This window comes from Oncorhynchus gorbuscha, linkage group LG25 (assembly GCF_021184085.1).
Source record: "Oncorhynchus gorbuscha isolate QuinsamMale2020 ecotype Even-year linkage group LG25, OgorEven_v1.0, whole genome shotgun sequence".
NCBI classification, from domain to species: Eukaryota; Metazoa; Chordata; class Actinopteri; order Salmoniformes; family Salmonidae; genus Oncorhynchus; species Oncorhynchus gorbuscha.
Genome location: NC_060197.1, coordinates 2,195,125 through 2,216,750, shown reverse-complemented (window position 1 = coordinate 2,216,750; position 21,626 = coordinate 2,195,125). Strand labels below are relative to the sequence as shown.

At 46.4% G+C, this 21,626-nt stretch overlaps 1 protein-coding gene across 1 annotated transcript; it reads left to right on the top strand.

Annotated features, from left to right (window-relative positions):
- The first annotated feature begins 16 nt into the window (after window positions 1-16).
- Window positions 17-21,619, top strand: LOC124013780 (SCY1-like protein 2). The gene is given in 18 exon segments (XM_046328290.1): window positions 17-157; window positions 2,190-2,391; window positions 2,615-2,772; window positions 4,390-4,534; window positions 9,585-9,713; window positions 9,824-10,066; window positions 10,338-10,454; window positions 10,769-10,894; window positions 11,149-11,325; window positions 11,843-11,965; window positions 12,589-12,702; window positions 12,884-13,016; window positions 13,863-14,015; window positions 14,182-14,290; window positions 16,808-16,880; window positions 17,068-17,157; window positions 18,222-18,341; window positions 18,620-21,619. Coding segments are annotated over 17 exon segments (2,802 nt in total). The 5' UTR covers window positions 17-157; window positions 2,190-2,214; the 3' UTR covers window positions 19,235-21,619.
- Window positions 21,620-21,626: the final 7 nt, after the last annotated feature.

The following is a 21,626-nucleotide window of genomic DNA, read 5'->3' as shown; positions in this document are numbered from 1 at the left end:
TTTACAGTAAGTGGCAAGCTAGCTCAGCAAAGAAGTCAACCAGAAATTTGGACTGGAAGAGATGGAGGCTGTGTACCACAGCCGTCACTAACAGCTGGTTTTCAATTTAAATAGTACTTGGAATCATAAAACCACTGACATTCCCTTCGTGACACAGGTAAGCATGATATAGTCAGATTCTGACCCAGAAACGCAACAACACGGCATTTCAACAAACGTCAAAAGTGACGTCTCTCTTCCTACCTAACTAGCTTCCTACCTAGCCTACTGCTATGCGATAGATAACTAGCTATCCATGTCAGGTTATGCGGCTAGCTAACTGGGTAGTCACATTAACAAAAACCGGTTAAACAAACAGGACAGGTATTGGTTTCGCCAATACGTTAGCTAGCTGGAAGATAATCGTAGCTAGCTACATGGTGTTGCAAGCTAACCCTGTCACACAACCGCGTTCCTTCCGCAATTGCTGAACTGGCCGTCGGCAGACCCTGGTATGGATAGCCTATCATAGAAGCCAGCTAACGTTAACTAACGCTTGTGTTTGTTCCTTCCTACACGTTTCACGTGATTGCTGAGACAATGAGGTGACGGGTAAAGTCGATGTGGTTGGCACATTCACATTTCCAGTGGGAAATAAATGTAACCAATTGTAACAATTAGCTAAATTGATAACAATGTTATGTGGAGTGTTAAATGTAGCCTAACTTATACAATATCCAGAGAGATACTTTGGATATATCATATTCAAACATTGCATGGCATTTTGCTTAGGATATACAGTAGTTAGGTCTCCAAGCTTGCAGACGTATTTTGGTCTAATTCATACATTCATTCAGCTCTATTTCAATATCTGTAATCAATGTGAAGATGTCAATAGCACAGTAAGGTGAGATTCTGGAAATTGAAATGACACGATTGCATTCAGGAATGATATTGTGTAAATCTTTTCACAGCAGACACATGTAGACTTTGATACTTTTTAGGCAACATCAATCTTGATTCAGGATGTCTCTTCTGTAACCAAGCAGCTTGATCTTGACATCTAGCCACTTGGATAGCAAGTTAGAAAGCAAAATGCATAGCTGGGAGCCCTGAGCTAGATATAATTTATTTGATACGTCTTACATTTATTGTAGTTATATTTAACTTCTAGTTAGTTATAAGCAGTGGCGTAGCCCTAGTCCACACATTTAGTTTGGGACAGAATTTTCAGTTCATTGTTATGGTGACCGATGTGTGAATCATTGCTTTTTTCTAGTGTGTGATCCACATTGTTTGTGACATGATGGATTAGGCAGTAATGAGAGACAGAAAGTTAGTCACACACACAGTGGGGAAGAGGCTGATTAAGTAATGGGTTTTATAGACCGGTTGGTTCCCTCCCTGCTCAAGATTAAAGCCCTTGGCTCAGTCCACATCCAGCAGTGTCCACTGACTCAATTATGGCTGTTGGCAACAACATCAGCACCAAGCCCAGGTGTTGAGGAGTGCAATGATGTTATACCCTGCCTGCAGGAGACCGACAGGACAGATAGAGGCTTCAGACAGTGACTCAATAAGGTTTATAATTAAACATGGGGTCAATGGCTTCCTCACTTGTCTGTTTGGCGTGTGAACCCACATCTCCAGCATGTGTCCCAAATGGCACCCTATGCCCTATATAGTGCACTACTTTTGTCCAGGGCCTAGTGCACTAAATGCGGAATAGGGTGCCATTTGAGACGCAGCCCACTGCTTGATATGCTAATAGGATATTATGTCTGAATGTGTTCATTCACTCTGAATCTATTGTTGTCGTGCCGGGGTTTGGACAGCACTTGTCGGGATTTGTCAGATGCGAGTGCAGACAATGCATACTAATAATACAGAGATATTGACTCCTGTTCAGATCTGTCTCTCTCACTTCTAAGTCACTGATTTAGGAGATTTGTTGGGATTTGTGTTTGTGTAATCACACTTGCCCACTGTGTGTACTCTGTAGTACTGTGTGTGTGGTGCACACTGTCTTCAGCCATCACAGGACACTTTAATGTGCAACATTTTGTGATTTTGCTCTCTGTGGCGAGCTGCCAATGTGTGTTGCTAATAATCTAGGTTTTTTTTCTCCATATGAAAGGGTGTGTGTGTGTGTGTGTTAAGCCTTTTTTTCACAATACCATATTGTGACCTCTGTCTCTCTTCTGCCCCAGGGGTCAAAGGTCAGGCTGAGTCACCATGGAGTCCATGCTGAACAAGCTCAAAAGCACTGTCACCAAGGTGACGGCCGACATGACCAGCGCCGTCATGGGCAACCCGGTGACGCGGGAATTTGAGGTGGGCCGCCACATCGCCAGCGGCGGGCCCGGCATGTGCTGGAGGATCTACAACGGAACCAAGAAGTCAACCAAACAGGTGAGGCTGCCTGGGGGCTTCATGGACTGTTTTATACTTAACTATACTTAACTAGAACAATGTCTCCAAACCCAGTCCTTGGGCAGCCTGAGAACTTACACATTTGTTTTCCACAATTTGTTCAAAGGATAGATGGGACTCATTTGACCATCTCCAACTGACAAACTGTCAGTGGTTGTCCTGATGCAGATGGTAATTCCTGTCTTATTGTTTGTTCTTCCAGGAGGTGGCTGTGTTTGTGTTTGATAAGAAGATGGTGGAGAAGTATCAGAAGTTTGACAAGGACCAGATCATTGAGTCTCTGAAGAAAGGTGTGCAGCAGCTCACCAGACTGCGTCACCCTCGTCTGCTCACTGTCCAGCACCCACTGGAGGAGTCGAGGTGGGTTAAGCTTACCGTCTGCTTCCCAGTCCAAACACTTTGCGTGTAAATTCTGACTACATTTTGTGACATTTGTTTGTTTTGGTGTTCTGCAGGATTTTTTTGCGGCTGTTCGAGCACACCATTTTTTTTAGTTTGGTAGCTGAAGTTTACACCCCTTCGTCTGTGATTGGTCAACAGTAGGGATTCTTCAATGAAGTGTTTGTAGTCATTCAACAACAGACTAATCGTTTTCATGCAAATTCTTTCCACTTGAGAAATACTCCTCCAAACATCTTGGTTAGATGTTAAAATGTGAGACTAAGACCTCCTCTGCAAAAATGTCAAAAATAATTACAGACCTCTTGAGTTATCTTAGATTAATTCAGACTATTTTAAGGATGTGTACTAGCTGCTACAGTGTCTCAAGAGGGACTAACAGTAATATTGCCACTTTTTTTCTAGTTTTTTCAAGTGAGGGTATTTTAAGGGAGTATGTGAGCACAGATGTTCACTTCGCCTAGCCGAGTTCTGCTAGGAGCCTTTACACACAGACACACACACGTGTAACACACACGCATCATGCATACACACAAGGAAGTCATGCATACACACCCATGCAAAAAATGGATAAATAATAATAAATACGACAGATGACACATACACACATGCAGCAAGATGTGATGAAAAGTTTTGGGCCTAGCTCTACAGACTTGGTACTGAATAATACATACACCTGCCAGAGGAAGTGGAACAAGCGGTACCCACTCAGTCTCTCTCTCGCTCTATTTCAATTCAAGGGGCTTTATTGGAATGCTAACTGAGTCTGTACATAGTCAAAGCTTTCCTTACGTTTGTGGTATTCTGCCACTGTGTACTCTCTGTTTAGGGACAAATAGCATTCTAGTTTGCTCTGTTCAAGTAATTCTCTTTGTTTTCTCATGATTTGTTTGAGTCTAATTGTGTTGCTGTCCTGGGGCTCTGTGGGGTCTGTTTGTGTTTATGAACAGAGCCCCAGGACCAGCTTGCTTAGGGGACTCTTCTCCAGGTTCATCTATCTGAAGATGACAGCTTTTTTTATGGAAGGTTTAGGAATCGCTTCCTTTTAGGTGGTTGTAGAATTGAATGGCTCTTTTCTGGATTTTGATAAGTAGAGGGAATTGGCCTAATTCTTCTCTGCATGCATTATTTGGTGTTTTACATTGTACACAGAGGATATTTCTTCAGAATTCTGCATGCAGAGTCTAAATTTAGTGTTTGTCCCATTTTGTGAATTCTTGTCTTGTGAGAGGACCCCAGATCTCACAACCATAAAGGGCAATGGGTTCTATAACTGATTCATGTATTTTTAGCCAGATCCTAATTGATATCTCTCACACTCACGTTACCTCTCTCTCTCTCACACACTACCTTTCTTTCTCTCTCTCACTCTTTCTCTACCTTTTTATTACTCAATCAAAAGAACAAAAGAAATGGGAGATGGTGAACTAGAGGAAGTCTAGTTCACCATCATCTCCCGTTTCTTTTGTTCTTTATCTTACTGTTCCTCTTTTCTGTCATTTTTAACACACTCCTTCTTTCTTCATCGTTGTTTGTAATAATTGACACTGCTGTTTTCTCTCTCCCTCCCTCCTTCAGGGACTGCCTGGCGTTCTGTACAGAGCCAGTGTTTGCCAGTCTGTCCAATGTGCTGGGTCAGTGGGACAACCTGCCCAGCCCCGTGCCCACAGACATCAAGGACTACAAGCTGTACGACGTGGAGACCAAGTATGGCTTGTTGCAGGTGAGACCCAATACACACACATGCAATTGTGCACATACACACACGTAGTCTGAAATGAACACACACACACACGTCTTGTTGCTATGTATATTGCTTGGCATATGTATGTTTCAAACCCAATTGAACTAACCACACCTCACTTTCTGTTTATTAAATTGTGTCCCAGGCATATTTTTTGGGATAATTGATTAGATTGTACTCCCCTGCTTAGTCACACAGCTATTTAAAGGTGCAATCTGTGATTGCTACATACATTAAAAAAACAAAACAATGTATAAATCTATTATATGTACCCATTGATTCTTGAAGAATATAACTTATAAATGCCTTATGAGCTTTGTTCAACTGTCATACCCCATCAGAACCCAAAGCTTGTTTTACTAATTTGTTTGTTATTGTAAACAAACACTAGGTTTTAAACATGGTTACAATTATAATGTTGATATAATGGATGGTCAGTTCTTGCATCCATAGCTCTGTCTAGGAATTTGGGAGTGGTAATTTGGGAGTGGTAATTTGGGAGTGGTAATTTGGGAGTGGTAATTTGGGAGTGGTAATTTGGGAGTGGTAATTTGGGAGTGGTAATTTGGGAGTGGTAATTTGGGAGTGGTAATTTGGGAGTGGTAATTTGGGAGTGCGCTTTATTGTTTGAGCTGCAGATTGAGGAGGAATGCTGTGATATGTCAACGCTACATAATGGTTCTGGGTTGGAAAAAAACCTCTCAAGTACAGCTTGAATTTATGTGTTATGGCGTGAATGGTTTTTTTGTACGTCTTCTAAAATGCCTGGGACATGTGAGATGAGAGGAAGTAACCAGACTGTATTTTACTGATCCCCAAGTCTTTAGTTAATATCACAGATTGTCTTTCTGCTCACTGTCTTACCTCTCCTATCTTTATCTGCTTCATGCCTCTTTTCCTTATCGTTTTCCTCTCCCTCTGACTACTCTCATCTCTCTCTCTTCTCCCTCCCTCCCTCTCTCTCCCCCTCCTTCACATCTCCCTCTGACTACTCTCATCTCTCTCTCTTCTCCCTCCCTCCCTCTCTCTCCCCCTCCTTCACATCTCCCTCTGACTACTCTCATCTCTCTCTCTTCTCCCTCCCTCCCTCTCTCTCTCCCCTCCTTCACATCTCCCTCTGACTACTCTCATCTCTCTCTCTCTTCTCCCTCCCTCCCTCTCTCTCCCCCTCCTTCACATCTCCCTCTGACTACTCTCATCATCTCTCTCTCTCTTCTCCCTCCCTCCCTCTCTCTCTCCCTCCTTCACATCTCCCTCTGATTACTCTCATCTCTCTCTCTCTTCTCCCTCCCTCTCTCCCCCTCCTTCCATCTCCCTCTGACTACTCTCATCTCTCTCTCTTCTCCCTCCCTCTCTCCCCCTCCTTCACATCTCCCTCTGACTACTCTCATCTCTCTCTCTCTCCCTCCCTCTCTCTCTCTCCCCTCCTTCACATCTCCCTCTGACTACTCTCATCTCTCTCTCTCTTCTCCCTCCCTCTCTCTCCCCCTCCTTCACATCTCCCTCTGACTACTCTCATCTCTCTCTCTTCTCCCCTCTCTCTCTCCCTCCTTCACATCTCCCTCTGACTACTCTCATCTCTCTCTCTTCTCCCTCCCTCTCTCTCCCCTCCTTCACATCTCCCTCTGACTACTCTCATCTCTCTCTTCTCTCCCTCCCTCTCTCTCCCCCTCCTTCACATCTCCCTCTGACTACTCTCATCTCTCTTCTCCCTCCCTCCCTCTCTCTCCCCTCCTTCACATCTCCTCTGACACATCTCCCCCCTCCTTCACATCTCCCTCTGACTACTCTCATCTCTCTCTCTTCTCCCTCCCTCCCTCTCTCTCCCCTCCTTCACATCTCCCTCTGACTACTCTCATCTCTCTCTCTTCTCCCTCCCTCTCTCTCCCCTCCTTCACATCATCTCCCTCTGATTACTCTCATCTCTCTCTCTCTTCTCCCTCCCTCCCTCTCTCTCCCCTCCTTCACATCTCCCTCTGACTACTCTCATCTCTCTCTCTTCTCCCTCCCTCCCTCTCTCTCTCCCCTCCTTCACATCTCCCTCTGACTACTCTCATCTCTCTCTCCCTCCCTCTCTCTCCCTCCTTCACATCTCCCTCTGACTACTCTCATCTCTCTCTCATCTCCCCTCTCTCCCCCTCCTTCACATCTCCCTCTGACTCTCTCATCTCTTCTCCTCCCTCCCTCTCTCTCCCCCTCCTTCACATCTCCCTCTGACTACTCTCATCTCTCTCTCTTCTCCCTCCCTCCCTCTCTCTCCCCCTCCTTCACATCTCCTCTGATTACTCTCATCTCTCTCTCTTCTCCCTCCCTCCCTCTCTCCCCTCCTTCACATCTCCCTCTGACTACTCTCTCTCTCTCTTCTCCCTCCCTCTCTCTCCCCCTCCTTCACATCTCCCTCTGACTACTCTCATCTCTCTCTTCTCCCTCCCTCCCTCTCTCTCCCTCCTTCACATCTCCCTCTGACTACTCTCATCTCTCTCTCTCTTCTCCCTCTCTCTCCCCCTCCTTCACATCTCCCTCTGACCTCATCTCTCTCTCTCCCTCCCTCCCTCTCTCCCTCCCTCACATCTCCCTCTGACTCTCTCATCTCCCTCCTCCCTCCCTCCCTCTCCCTCCTTCACATCTCCCTCTGACTACTCTCATCTCTCTCTCTTCTCCTCCCTCCCTCTCTCTCCCCTCCTTCACATCTCCCTCTGACTACTCTCATCTCTCTCTCTCTTCTCCCTCCCTCCCCTCTCTCTCCCCCTCCTTCACATCTCCCTCTGACTACTCTCATCTCTCTCTTCTCCCTCCCTCCCTCTCCCCCTCCTTCACATCTCCCTCTGACTACTCTCATCTCTCTCTCTTCTCCCTCCCTCTCTCTCCCTCCTTCACATCTCCCTCTGATTACTCTCATCTCTCTCTCTTCTCCCTCCCTCCCTCTCTCTCCCCCTCCTTCACATCTCCCTCTGACTACTCTCATCTCTCTCTTCTCCCTCCCTCCCTCCTCTCTCCCTCCCTCACATCTCCTCTCACATCTCCCTCTCCCTCCCTCCCTCCCTCTCTCCCTCCCTCACATCTCCCTCCTACTCTCATCTCTCTCTCCCCTCCTTCACATCTCCCTCTGACTACTCTCATCTCTCTCCTTCTCCCTCCCTCTCTCTCCCCCTCCTTCACATCTCCCTCTGACTACTCTCATCTCTCTCTCTTCTCCCTCCCTCTCTCTCCCCTCCTTCACATCTCCCTCTGACTACTCTCATCTCTCTCTCTTCTCCCTCCCTCTCTCTCCCCCTCCTTCACATCTCCCTCTGACTACTCTCATCTCTCTCTCTCTCTTCTCCCTCCCTCCCTCTCTCTCCCCTCCTTCACATCTCCCTCTGACTACTCTCATCTCTCTCTCTTCTCCCTCCCTCTCTCTCTCCCTCCTTCACATCTCCTCTGACTACTCTCATCTCTCTCTCTTCTCCCTCCCTCCCTCTCTCTCCCTCCTTCACATCTCCCTCTGACTACTCTCATCTCTCTCTCTTCTCCCTCCCTCCCTCTCTCTCCCCTCCTTCACATCTCCCTCTGACTACTCTCATCTCTCTCTCTTCTCCCTCCCTCCCTCTCTCTCCCCCTCCTTCACATCTCCCTCTGACTACTCTCATCTCTCTCTTCTCCCTCTCTCCCCCTCCTTCACATCTCCCTCTGACCCTCATCCTCTCTTCTTCTCCCTCCCTCTCTCCCTCCTTCACATCTCCCTCTGACTACTCTCTCTCTCTCTTCTCCCTCCCTCCCCTCTCTCCCCCTCCTTCACATCTCCCTCTGACTACTCTCATCTCTCTCTCTTCTCCCTCCCTCCCTCTCCCCTCCTTCACATCTCCCTCTGACTACTCTCATCTCTCTCTCTTCTCCCTCCCTCCCTCTCTCTCCTCCTTCACATCTCCCTCTGACTACTCTCATCTCTCTCTCTCTTCTCCCTCCCTCTCTCTCCCCCTCCTTCACATCTCCCTCTGACTACTCTCATCTCTCTCTCTCTTCTCCCTCCCTCCCTCTCTCCCCCTCCTTCACATCTCCCTCTGACTACTCTCATCTCTCTCTCTCCCTCCCTCTCTCTCTCCCCCTCCTTCACATCTCCCTCTGACTACTCTCATCTCTCTCTCTCCCTCCCTCTCTCTCCCCCTCCTTCACATCTCCCTCTGACCTCTCTCTCTCTCTCTCCCTCCCTCTCTCCCTCCTTCACATCTCCCTCTGACTACTCTCATCTCTCTCTCTTCTCCCTCCCTCCCTCTCCCCCTCCTTCACATCTCCCTCTGACTACATCTCTCTCTCTCTTCTCTCCCTCTCCCCCTCCTTCACATCTCATCCTCTGACTACTCTCATCTCTCTCTCTCTCCCTCCCTCCCTCTCTCCCCCTCCTTCACATCTCCCTCTGACTACTCTCATCTCTCTCTCTCTTCTCCCTCCCTCTCTCTCCCCCTCCTTCACATCTCCCTCTGACTACTCTCATCTCTCTCTCTTCTCCCTCCCTCCCTCTCTCTCCCCCTCCTTCACATCTCCCTCTGACTACTCTCATCTCTCTCTCTTCTCCCTCCCTCCCTCTCTCTCCCCTCCTTCACATCTCCCTCTGACTACTCTCATCTCTCTCTCTTCTCCCTCCCTCCCTCTCTCCCTCCTTCATCTGACTACTCTCTCTCTCCCTCTCCCTCCCCCTGACTACTCTCTCCCTCCTTCACATCTCCCTCTGATCTACTCTCATCTCTCTCTCTCTTCTCCCTCCCTCCCTCTCTCTCCCCTCCTTCACATCTCCCTCTGACTACTCTCATCTCTCTCTCTCTTCTCCCTCCCCTCTCTCCCCCTCCTTCACATCTCCCTCTGACTACTCTCATCTCTCTCTCTCCCTCCCTCTCTCTCCCCTCCCTTCACATCTCCCTCTGACTACTCTCATCTCTCTCTCTCTTCTCCCTCCCTCCCCTCTCTCTCCCCCTCCTTCACATCTCCCTCTGACTACTCTCATCTCTCTCTCTTCTCCCTCCCTCTCTCTCCCCCTCCTTCACATCTCCCTTAGATCTCGGAGGGCTTGTCATTCCTACACAGCGGGGTGAAGATGGTCCATGGGAACCTGTGTCTGGAGAACATCATCCTTAACAAGAGCGGAGCCTGGAAGATCATGGGCTTTGACTTCAGCATCTCCTCCATCAACCCTCCGATGCCGAGGTGAGACGCTCGGCGCCTCTGCCTGTGTGCACACCTATGTATCTCTTCCTCTGTGTGTATCTGTATATATCCTTACATACCTGTCTCCACCGCCCTCCCTCCTTCCCTCAGCCCAAGTATTCCTGTAAGGAGTGGGAGCCCAACCTGCCGCCGCTCTGCCTGCCCAACCCAGAGTATCTGGCCCCCGAGTACATCCTGTCGGTGAGCTGCGACGCCGCCTCGGACATGTACTCACTGGGCGTGGTGATGCACGCCGTCTTCAACGAGGGCAAGCCGGTGTTGCAGGTCAACAAGCACGACATCTTCAAGAGCTTCAGCCGACAGCTGGACCAGGTGAGGGGGCAGGGAGTGAGAGGAAGGCTTGATGGCCAGAACAAGTCGACCTGATTGGTAGTAAAAAAAAGAGCACAGCACCCAAGGACCTCATTCAGACAGCAGACCTTTAGTCAGAATGCATCACGTCTTATTTAGCATTCTGGGGAGAAAAGGACAGAGATATTAATGCCCAAGTGCACTGCAATATTTGTAATGCTTCATTGATTCCATACTTTTTGAATTAATAGATTTCTTTCGTCTTTCTCCCCTCCCCCCCGTCTGTCCATAGCTCAGCAGACTGAGCCCCACCATGTTGAATAAGATTCCTGAGGAGGTGAGGGAGCACGTCAAGATGCTGCTGAGTGTCACACCTAATGTCCGGCCTGACGCTGACCAGATGACCAAGGTCAGATCACCCCCCCTTGTCACCAACTATGAACTTATGTCACTAATAAAACAGGATACACAAGACTTTTACATATTAAAACCCGCTCACCAAGTCAGCTAACTGATATATACATTTAGATTTTCTGATTCATCAATAAAGCTAAACTTGAATATGTGTTGTCGGTTGAATATTGGTTGAATGCCTGTTTTCAAGATCGTCTTCCTAAAAAGTGATTTCAGAGAATTGAAGCAAGATGAAGTCATTGATCCTGCTTTATGCCATTACCACCCAGTTGAGTTGAATAATCCCTTCTTTGTGTCTGGGTGCTTCAGATCCCCTTCTTTGATGACGTGGGGGCGGTGACGCTGGCCTACTTTGACTCCCTCTTCCAGAGGGACAATCTGCAGAAGTCCCAGTTCTACAAAAACCTGCCCAAGGTCTTGCCCAAGCTACCCAAGGTTAGTGTTCACTGTGTGTGTGGTGAGTGTGTGTTGCTCTTACAGGTAATTTTAGTGTCCTAGTTGTACATTCCTACAGTAGAATGCTTCATGCTCAGTGGACAGGTAGTTTGGAACGTGGTCTTCAGTAATCCAGTCAAATTGGGATTGGCCATTTTGCAAATATGTGCTCAAAGGTGATTTAATAAAAATGATTCTGATTAAAGCCACTATTCCTAGCCTCTTTGTGTCTTGTCTCTTCCTCTCCACCCCAGAGAGTGGTGGTGTATCGTATCCTCCCAGCCCTCACCTCAGAGTTTGTAAACCCAGACATGGTGCCGTTCGTCCTGCCCAACGTGCTGCTGATCGCAGAGGAGTGTACCAAGGACGAGTACGTCAGACTCATCCTGCCGGACCTCAGCCCTGTGTTCAAGCAGCAGGAGCCTGTCCAGGTACACACACACACACACACACACACACACACACACACACACACACACACACACACACACACACACACACACACACACACACACACACACACACACACACACACACACACACACACACACACACACACACACACACAGGATGTAAAGGACACACACATACAGTGTATCCCCATACCCAGTTTTCAGGCCTACCTTCTATGTTTTCTTGATGTGTATTACAGGGATGGTATGGTTAGATAAGACTAGAGGATGCTATATGCTTTATCTGGTGACAGGGCTGTATATATCATACTGTTTCTCTCTCTTCTCCTTTCCACGCCTTCAGGCAAGCAATATGGTGAGTGGTCTTTGCTGAGCGTAGTTGCTAAGACTGTGTGTGAGACACTCTAATGCTTAAAAAAAGAGCTCACTTTATTCCTAGTTTCATTTCCCTGGTAGTTACCCATCTCTCCCTTTTTCTGTCGCTCTCCCATCATTAAGCCTGGATGAACCGCGTTTAACCCTCTGTGTCTCTCAGATCCTGCTGATCTTCCTGCAAAAGATGGACCTGCTGCTGACCAAGACCCCACCGGAGGACATTAAAAACAGCGTTCTGCCCATGGTCTACAGAGCCCTGGAAGCCCCCTCTATCCAGATACAGGTACCACGGACAGGCACATCATGGGTTTACAAAGGGTTTACTCCACCGGCAGAAAGAGAACGGCAATACTAATGAAATAAGGTTTAGGTTTGAGGTTAAAGTTAGTTTGAGTGTGATTTAAGGTAAGTGTAAATTGGTATACTGTCGTCCGTTGCCATTACATTTCCTGCCCGTTGAAAATACACTGCCTTGATTTAATGCGTAATTTGTTGGCCAGGTACTGTACACTGTAAAAGACATCTCTATTTACCTCTCCAAATGAGTGATGTAGTGAAGGAAGATAACTGCAGCGTTAACCTCTAAACACTAATTGTGGTACAAGTTGCCTGTAACCACAGCTCTAGAATCTAATTTCCTGTCCCCAAATCCTAAACTAAGCATTGAGAGGATAAGAAAATTCTGAACCTCGACCAGCGGTTAGCAGTACATTCAACCAACTCTGTAAAGCTCACATGGGAACCTCCATAGAGATTCTATAATACGCCTGACCAAGACAGACAATATTTTGGCTTTGCTATGATCCCAATGTCCATTTGAGAGTTCTAGGCTCTGATTCTACGGAAACCCCTGCCATTAAGTCATCAGCAATGTTGTGCCATATATTTGTGTGCCTCCCCCCCCAGGAGCTGTGTTTGAACATAATCCCTACCTTCGCCAACCTGATTGAGTATCCCTCCATGAAGAACGCACTCATCCCCCGCATCAAGTCTGCCTGTCTACAGACCTCCTCACTTGCAGTCAGTCTCTCGCTTTCATTTGACTCTCTCTCTCTGTCTCTCTGTCTCTCTCTCTCTGTCTCTCTGTCTCTCTGTCTCTGTGTGTTGATCAAATGCACATGGTTGTTTTTGACTGACCATTGATTGACAGGTGACAGAAATATTCTGATTGTGTGTGCGTATGTTTGACCTGTGTGTGTAGGTGAGGGTGAACTCCCTGGTGTGCCTGGGGAAGATTCTGGAGTACCTGGACAAATGGTATGTCATTGACGAGATCCTTCCCTTCCTGCAACAGATCCCCTCCAGAGAACCAGCCGTACTCATGGGGGTTCTAGGTAACGGAACGTCTAAGAATCTAGATGATAGTCCTAGGGATTGTTTGAAAAAAAGCAAACTAAGAAAATCTCAACAGAAAAATGATTAGTACTGTTGAGTTCTATCATTTTAGAATCTCCTAGGATCAAATGAGTCCACAACTCACCTAGGATCAAATGAGTCCACAACTCACCTAGGATCAAATGAGTCCACAACTCACCTAGGATCAAATGAGTCCACAACTCACCTAGGATCAAATGAGTCCACAACTCACCTAGGATCAAATGAGTCCACAACTCACCTAGGATCAAATGAGTCCACAACTCACCTAGGATCAAATGAGTCCACAACTCACCTAGGATCAAATGAGTCCACAACTCACCTAGGATCAAATGAGTCCACAACTCACCTAGGATCAAAGTCCACAACTCACCTAGGATCAAATGAGTCCACAACTCACCTAGGATCAAATGAGTCCACAACTCACCTAGGATCAAATGAGTCCACAACTCACCTAGGATCAAAGGATCAAATGAGTCCACAACTCACCTAGGATCAAATGAGTCCACAACTCACCTAGGATCAAATGAGTCCACAACTCACCTAGGATCAAATGAGTCCACAACTCACCTAGGATCAAATGAGTCCACAACTCACCTAGGATCAAATGAGTCCACAACTCACCTAGGATCAAATGAGTCCACAACTCACCTAGGATCAAATGAGTCCACAACTCACCTAGGATCAAATGACAAACTTGAAATAGGCTAACACTTAACATGATCTATCGCTTTAACAGTATTGCTGCTTTTTATGTTGATTGTTGTGGTTCTGATCTGTTGTGGAATGGTTGTTTCCTCCCATAGGGATCTACAAGTGTACCTTCTCCCATAAGAAACTGGGCATCCCCAAAGAGCACCTAGCTGCCAAAAGAGTCAAATGACAAACTCATCTAGTCTCGCTTTAACAGTATTGCTGCTTTTTATGTTATTGTTGTGGTTCTGACAACAACCTCAATCTCATAAGAAAATCCCCAGGTAGGACCAAGACATCTAGTCACAGTATAGACAACAACAATCTCAACACACACACACACACACACACACACACACACACACACACACACACACACACACACACACACACACACACACACAGAGGTTGTATTCCAACCCTCTCTCTGTGTGTTTCAGTTTAACTCCTTCATGGCTGTGATCAAAGACATGCTGACTCGTATGGAGGCAGAGCACAAGACCAAACTGGAGCAGCTACACAGCATGCAGGAACAACAGAGGTATCCGTCAAATCACTCCCTCCTGTCTTCCTCTGACGTTGTAATGTCAGGTGCACCAGTACAGTGAGATGTCTTTCTTGCAGCTCTAACACCAACAATGCAGTAATCAATAACAATGTTTTACTAAAAATCAATGATAATGAATCCAAAGCAATGTTTTACTAAAAATAACAAGTTAGAACAAAACGCATGAGATTTAAAAAATAACAACTACACGATAAAGTAAGTATGCAGACTATATACAGGGTCAGTTCCAGTAGGGATACTGGACTGATAGAGGTAGATATGTATAGGGGTAAGGTTACTATATACAGGGTCAGTTCCAGTAGGGATACTGGACTGATAGCGGTAGATATGTATAGGGGTAAGGTTACTATATACAGGGTCAGTTCCAGTAGGGATACTGGACAGTTCCAGGGGTAAGGGATACTGGACTGATAGCGGTAGATATGTATAGGGGTAAGGTTACTATATACAGGGTCAGTTCCAGTAGGGATACTGGACTGATAGCGGTAGATACAGTGGGGCAAAAAAGTATTTAGTCAGCCACCAATTGTGCAAGTTCTCCCACTTAAAAAGATGAGAGAGACTGTAATTTTCATCATAGGTACACTTCAACTATGACAGACAAAATGAGAAAAAAAAATCCAGAAAATAACATTGTAGGATTTTTAATGAATTTATTTGCAAATTATGGTGGAAAATTAGTATTTGGTCACCTACAAACAAGCAAGATTTCTGGCTCTCACAGACCTGTAATTTCTTTGAGGCTCCTCTGTCCTCCACTCGTTACCTGTATTAATGGCACCTGTTTGAATTTATCAGTATAAAAGACATCTGTCCACAACCTCAAACAGTCACACTCCAAACTCCACTATGGCCAAGACCAAAGAGCTGTCAAAGGACACTAGAAACAAAATTGTAGACCTGCACCAGGCTGGGAAGACTGAATCTGCAATAGGTAAGCAGACTGGTTTGAAGAAATCAACTGTGGGAGCAATTATTAGGAAATGGAAGAAATACAAGACCACGGATAATCTCCCTCGATCTGGGGCTCCACGCAAGATCTCACCCCGTGGGGTCAAAATGATCACAAGAACGGTGAGCAAAAATCCTAGAACCACACGGGGGGGACCTAGTGAATGACCTGCAGAGAGGTGGGACCAAAGTAACAAAGCCTACCATCAGTAACACACTACGCTGCCAGGGACTCAAATCCTGCAGTGCCAGACGTGTCCCCCTGCTTAAGCCAGTACATGTCCAGGCCCGTCTGAAGTATGCTAGAGAGCATTTGGATGATCCAGAAGAAGATTTGGAGAATATGTCATATGGTCAGATGAAACCAAAATATAACTTTTTGGTTAAAAACTCAACTCGTCGTGTTTGGAGGACAAAGAATGCTGAGTTGCATCCAAAGAACACCATACCTACTGTGAAGCATGGGGGTGGAAACATCATGCTTTGGGGCTGTTTTTCTGCAAAGGGACCAGGACTACTGACCCGTGTAAAGGAAAGAATGAATGGGGCCATGTATCGTGAGATTTTGAGTGAAAACCTCCTTCCATCAGCAAGGGCATTGAAGATGAAACGTGGCTGGGTATTTCAGCATGACCATGATCCCAAACACACCGTCCGGGCAATGAAGGAGTGGCTTCGTAAGAAGCATTTCAAGGTCCTGGAGTGGCCTAGCCAGTCTCCAAATCTCAACCCCATAGAAAATCTTTGGAAGGAGTTGAAAGTCCATGTTGCCCAGCAACATCCCCAAAACATCACTGCTCTAGAGGAGATCTGCATGGAGGAATTGGGCCAAATACCAGCAACAGTGTGTGAAAGCCTTGTGAAGACTTACAGAAAACGTTTGACCTCTGTCATTGCCAACAATGGGTGTATAACAAAGTATTGAGAAACTTTTGTTATTGACCAAATACTTATTTTCCACCATAATTTGCAAATTAATTAATTAAAAATCCTACAATGCGATTTTCTGGATTTTTTTTCTCATTTAGTCTGTCATAGTTGAAGTGTACCTATGATGAAAATGACAGGCCTCTCTCATATTTTTAAGTGGGAGAACTTGCACAACTGGTGGCTGACTAAATACTTTTTTTGCCCCCCTGTATATATAGGTATATACTTACTATATACAAGGTCAGTTCCAGTAGGGATACTGGATCGATACAGGTAGATATGTATAGATTTGTGTGTTGGAGTGTGTTGCTGTGTGCCTAGTGTGAGCCCTGTGAGTGTGCATAGAGATGGTCAGACATTTGTATTTTATTCCCCATGCACACTCACAGGGCTCTACACACTATATAATGTTTTAGTAAATACAGAAAGAACAGAAGTCTATCTTCCTACTTGTCCTTTTATTAGTCAGCAATGACTCAGGAAAGATGTGATGCAAGTTAATGTTCACAATCTGATTAGAAAGACGAGGGTTGCGTAATGTTTGACTATGTTTGTGCGAGACAAATTCGGCTGAATGAATTAGTTTTGAGCTATTCTGTCTGTCCTCAGGAGTATGAATATTAATACTAGTCAGACCAACCAATCGGAAGAGACGAAACGCACCCCTAGCCCTGGCAACCAGGTGAGAGGTCATTTCCTTGACAACGAGGGGAGAGGCGATTGCCCAGATGAGGCAAATGCATGAAGGGTTGATTTAATGAAGACTTGATGTATGTGATTTCATCCACTTAAAAGGCCAAATGTATCATAAAGATGCATGTTGGCCTGGGTTAGTGTTATTGCTTATTGAAACCGTTGTCTTTTTCCAGATTGATGACGTCTTTGGAGGGAGTTCTGGGAGTGCAGGGGTTAATGGGAAAGCGAACGGAAACTCTGCATCAGCTCCCCAACTCAACAGAGTACGTACTCTGCATCTTATTCAGTAGGCACAGACCGGAGCAAACGTATTGCAGTGGAAGTCTGTTAACGTTCCTGTTAAATTAGCTGGGGTGGTGCATGTTCTGTTTGACTCTCTTTTTGTGATTGAACGTTACCAAACCCATCTTATCTATCCTAACCTTGTATAGCTGCTAGTGTATATTTCAGGGATAAGGGGTTATTATTAAGGTTTTCTGTTCTTTCTCCCTTCCCCCCCACCCCTCTCTCTCGCTCTCTCTTCTCTCTCGCTCTCTCTTCTCTCTCTGCTCTCTCTTCTCTCTCTTCTCTCTCTTCTCTCTCGCTCTCTCTTCTCTCTCGCTCTCTCTTCTCTCTCGCTCTCTCTTCTCTCTCGCTCTCTCTTCTCTCTCGCTCTCTCTTCTCTCTCGCTCTCTCTTCTCTCTCGCTCTCTCTTCTCTCTCGCTCTCTCTTCTCTCTCGCTCTCTCTTCTCTCTCGCTCTCTCTTCTCTCTCGCTCTCTCTTCTCTCTCGCTCTCTCTTCTCTCTCGCTCTCTCTTCTCTCTCGCTCTCTCTTCTCTCTCGCTCTCTCTTCTCTCTTCTCTCTCGCTTCTCTCTCTCGCTCTCTCTGCTCTCTCGCTCTCTCTTCTCTCTCGCTCTCTCTCTCTCTCTCTCTCTCGCTTCTCTCTCGCTCTCTCTGCTCTCTCGCTCTCTCTTCTCTCTCGCTCTCTCTTCTCTCTCGCTCTCTCTTCTCTCTCGCTCTCTCTTCTCTCTCGCTCTCTCTTCTCTCTCGCTCTCTCTTCTCTCTCGCTCTCTCTTCTCTCTCGCTCTCTCTTCTCTCTCGCTCTCTCTTCTCTCTCGCTCTCTCTTCTCTCTCGCTCTCTCTTCTCTCTCGCTCTCTCTTCTCTCTCGCTCTCTCTTCTCTCTCGCTCTCTCTTCTCTCTCGCTCTCTCTTCTCTCTCGCTCTCTCTTCTCTCTCGCTCTCTCTTCTCTCTCGCTCTCTCTTCTCTCTCTCTCTCTCCTTCTCTTCTCTCCTCTCTCCCCTCTTCTCTCTCCTCTCTTTCTCTCATCTCTTCCCTCTCTCTCTATAGATGTCTCTGACTCTGGAGGAGAAGCAGCGGTTAGCCAAGGAGCAGGAACAGGCAGCCAAACTGAGAAACCAGCCAGCGCTAGCCCCCCAGAGTATCAAACCAGCTACTCCTTCTACCCAGGTAGTGTGTGTATATACACACACACACACACACACACACACACACACACACACACACACACACACACACACACACACACACACACACACACACACACACACGAAAATGTATTCCATGGTTACATGTTTTGAACTCCTCATATAGAACAATTACAATATATCTGTATAATTTATTAGTTTGATGTTTAGAGTGATGTTATTTGCTTTAGTTTCCACTTCAAACCTGCCACCTATTTGTCATTGAGATGATAAGCTGATTTGACCTGATGTGTTTGGCAGGCCAAGGACCTGACCAGCTGCCTGCTGAACAATATGACATCCCTGGGCAGCCTGTCCCTCACCTCTCCCCCCAGACCAGGCCTCATCCAGGGCAGCACCATCTCAACCTACCCCTCCACCACCCCCATGGGCTCTATGGCCAGCAACGGCTACAACCCAACCATGAGTTTCCAGACAGGTGGGCAGGGCATGCGGCCCCCCGGCCCCGGCCTCTACGGAGGGATGGCCACCACCACCAGCACCCCTAACTTTGGCGCCCTAACCCACAACCAAGGGAGTATCAACACCCCTGACATGTCTGCCCTGGACTCCTTATTCACTTCCAACAAGCCCAAAGTCAGCCTCAACCAAATGGCTCCTCCCAAGCTCACCCCTGGGACCACCGCCACCCCCTGGCTTAATCAGTTTGGTTCAGCCCAGCCCAGTCAGACTGCCCCGATGCAGGGCGCGCCTTTAGCCATGGGAGGGGTGACCAGCGGGTTCGGGATGCAGGCCAACCCTTTCTTCAGCCCGCAGAACTTCTCTCAGCCCACGGCTGCTCCCGTAATGAACACGGGTGGTGGGCTCAGACACAGTTCGTCCATCAACAACGACCTGAAAGACCTATTTGGCTGAAAACAACTTTCCCCTCTTTTAATGATGACAGACTGACGAAAGGGGAGGTGGACTTTTGAACTGCAAACAAGAAGAAAGACAAATCCACTTTTTGGACCGACTGTGAAAATGATGATGAAATTCACTTGATATTTGTTGCTATTTGTATTTTAATCTTCTGTGGTTTGGGTTGCAGTGTGGTTCTTCTAAGCTCCCATTGGACTGAACACTGAAGACTCAGCTTTTCAATCTGCACGTGGAGTCCAAACCGTCTTGACTAGAGAGAGAGAGAGAAAAAAGAAGACACTTACGTTGTGTTCTGCTCTCAGTAATGTTTGTGGGGGTTTCATATGGTTTCTTACCGGAGACACTTTGGGGTGAAAGGTTTATTCTAGAATGCATCTCTTCTCCATAATCCCTGTTCTATGTGCTAGGATGAGCAGTGGCATGGAGACCAGTCTTTCTCAGTCCATTCCTTTGTAGCCCAGCGCTAACACATGTTATTCATGCTGCCACCTCAGCAGCCTGCTATATCATATCAACGTGGTTCTTTTTAGTGGGGTCCTGTTGCTTTGAGGACGACAATCCAGAAGAGCTGTGGAATCACCGGCTAAACCGCACGGGCAGAAAGGCCAAGTATCCATGGAAACGGTCTCCTCAGTAACACCCCACTCTATTTTGGTATTTTTAGTACCCATGCTTTCTGTTCTCTGCCTTGAATGAGATGATGGATAAGGATTCAACAGTGATGTCATAAGTGTCCAGATTCTTACAGAATAGATTAATCCAAATGAAACTGGATGGAAGTGAAAATCTAATCAAAGCTTATTGGTTGCGTACACAGTTTAGCAGATGTTATAGTGGGTGCGGTGAAATGTTACTAGCAATTCTGCAGTTTCTAACATCTGACCTAAAAAGGGTATTTTCAGAGACGAAATCCAATTCAACGACCAGTTTGAAAAGGGAGGGGTTGATTGTGTTTGGGCAATTAGTCTGGTTAGGGATTGTTATCCACACACAAGCCTGTGCTGTGAGGGTGACGGTTACACACGGCTACCTTCCTCATTGTAGTAACTCACCTGCATATGTACTGAATGGTTTGCTGTAAGGGAGTGATTGGTCGATATATACTGGTGAATGAATGTGAAGTGCATCTTGAAATGTCAGCACAATCCTAATTCATTGAGTTAGTTTGTCTGGTGACTTTAGCCCTGTGTGTTCCTGTTTTGTTATAACCCCCCCTGACTTCATCAATGGGTTCCCTTCCATCATGTTACTGACCTGACCAAGCTGGGACTCCACCAACGATTGTGTTCCTGTTGAAATGTGGTCAATTTAGTCATGAATTATTTTATTCCATGCATCAAACCAGGCTGCTTTCAACAAAGCAGTCTGTGCATTTTAAGTTAATCGTTGGCCATATCAAATGCAGTTTTTATATATATACGTATATTATGAGTTGAGCACTTTCGTTAAAGGGGACCTGTCCTAAATTGTAGATAAATAAATCTATTTAAAATGGGAGAGCTCTTAAAGGGGCCCTTGGGTTGTTGTGCTCTTGTGATGATGATTTGAGAGGCCTTAGAGGAACGCTGTTTGCAGTAATAGTCCTTGGCGGTGGAACTAAGTCGGTGGCTGCATTTTAATAGTCAAAAGTAGTCTCCTTTCCTCATCCCCTTTGCATTTCTCCTTCATCTGCACTGATCTGAAATCCCAGGATAGGTTAAAGCCCTATGGGCCAAATGGGACAGGAGAGTGTCATCTTACCTATCCACCTGTTGCAGACTAGTGCAGGTGAAGGAAGGAGATGAGAAAAGGACGCTATTGTAGACTTCTGAGACAAACCCCCTTGTGTGAATCCTCACTGAATGCTGTTTGGGATGTGGGTTTTGTTAACTGAACACATACTAACTTATATTCACAGGTCTTTGTTGGATTTAATAAAATAAATGTATGCCTACTGTAAACCGTGACTAGGTGAGCTGGCACTGAGCTGGCACAATGATAATGTCATGGGCTCATGTATAACAAAAAGGTGGTCCTTCTGGGTTGTAAACCTCTTTCTATTGGACACAAGTGATGGAGGTCTGTCCTGATTGGGCAAAGACCCCTCTGATGTCCATCTTTCACGAAAGGTAGCCGCAATGTTCATGTGATTGTAACTATGACGACAGAAGCCTGTTTGAGGGCGAGAACTGGATTGCATTTCCTGTCATTGTGACTCATGCGTTTGGACGCGAGGACAAAAAAAAGAGCCTATTCTTCTACAAGAGTTCTGATCCTTTGTATCCTACTGCTGTCATATGTGTCGTGTCGCCTCTATGAACTATGTATTGTGTGGTGTTGTCTGAGGTGGTTCAATGAAAATCTGTACATATATATGAAAATACACAATCTAATATTCTCTATGTCT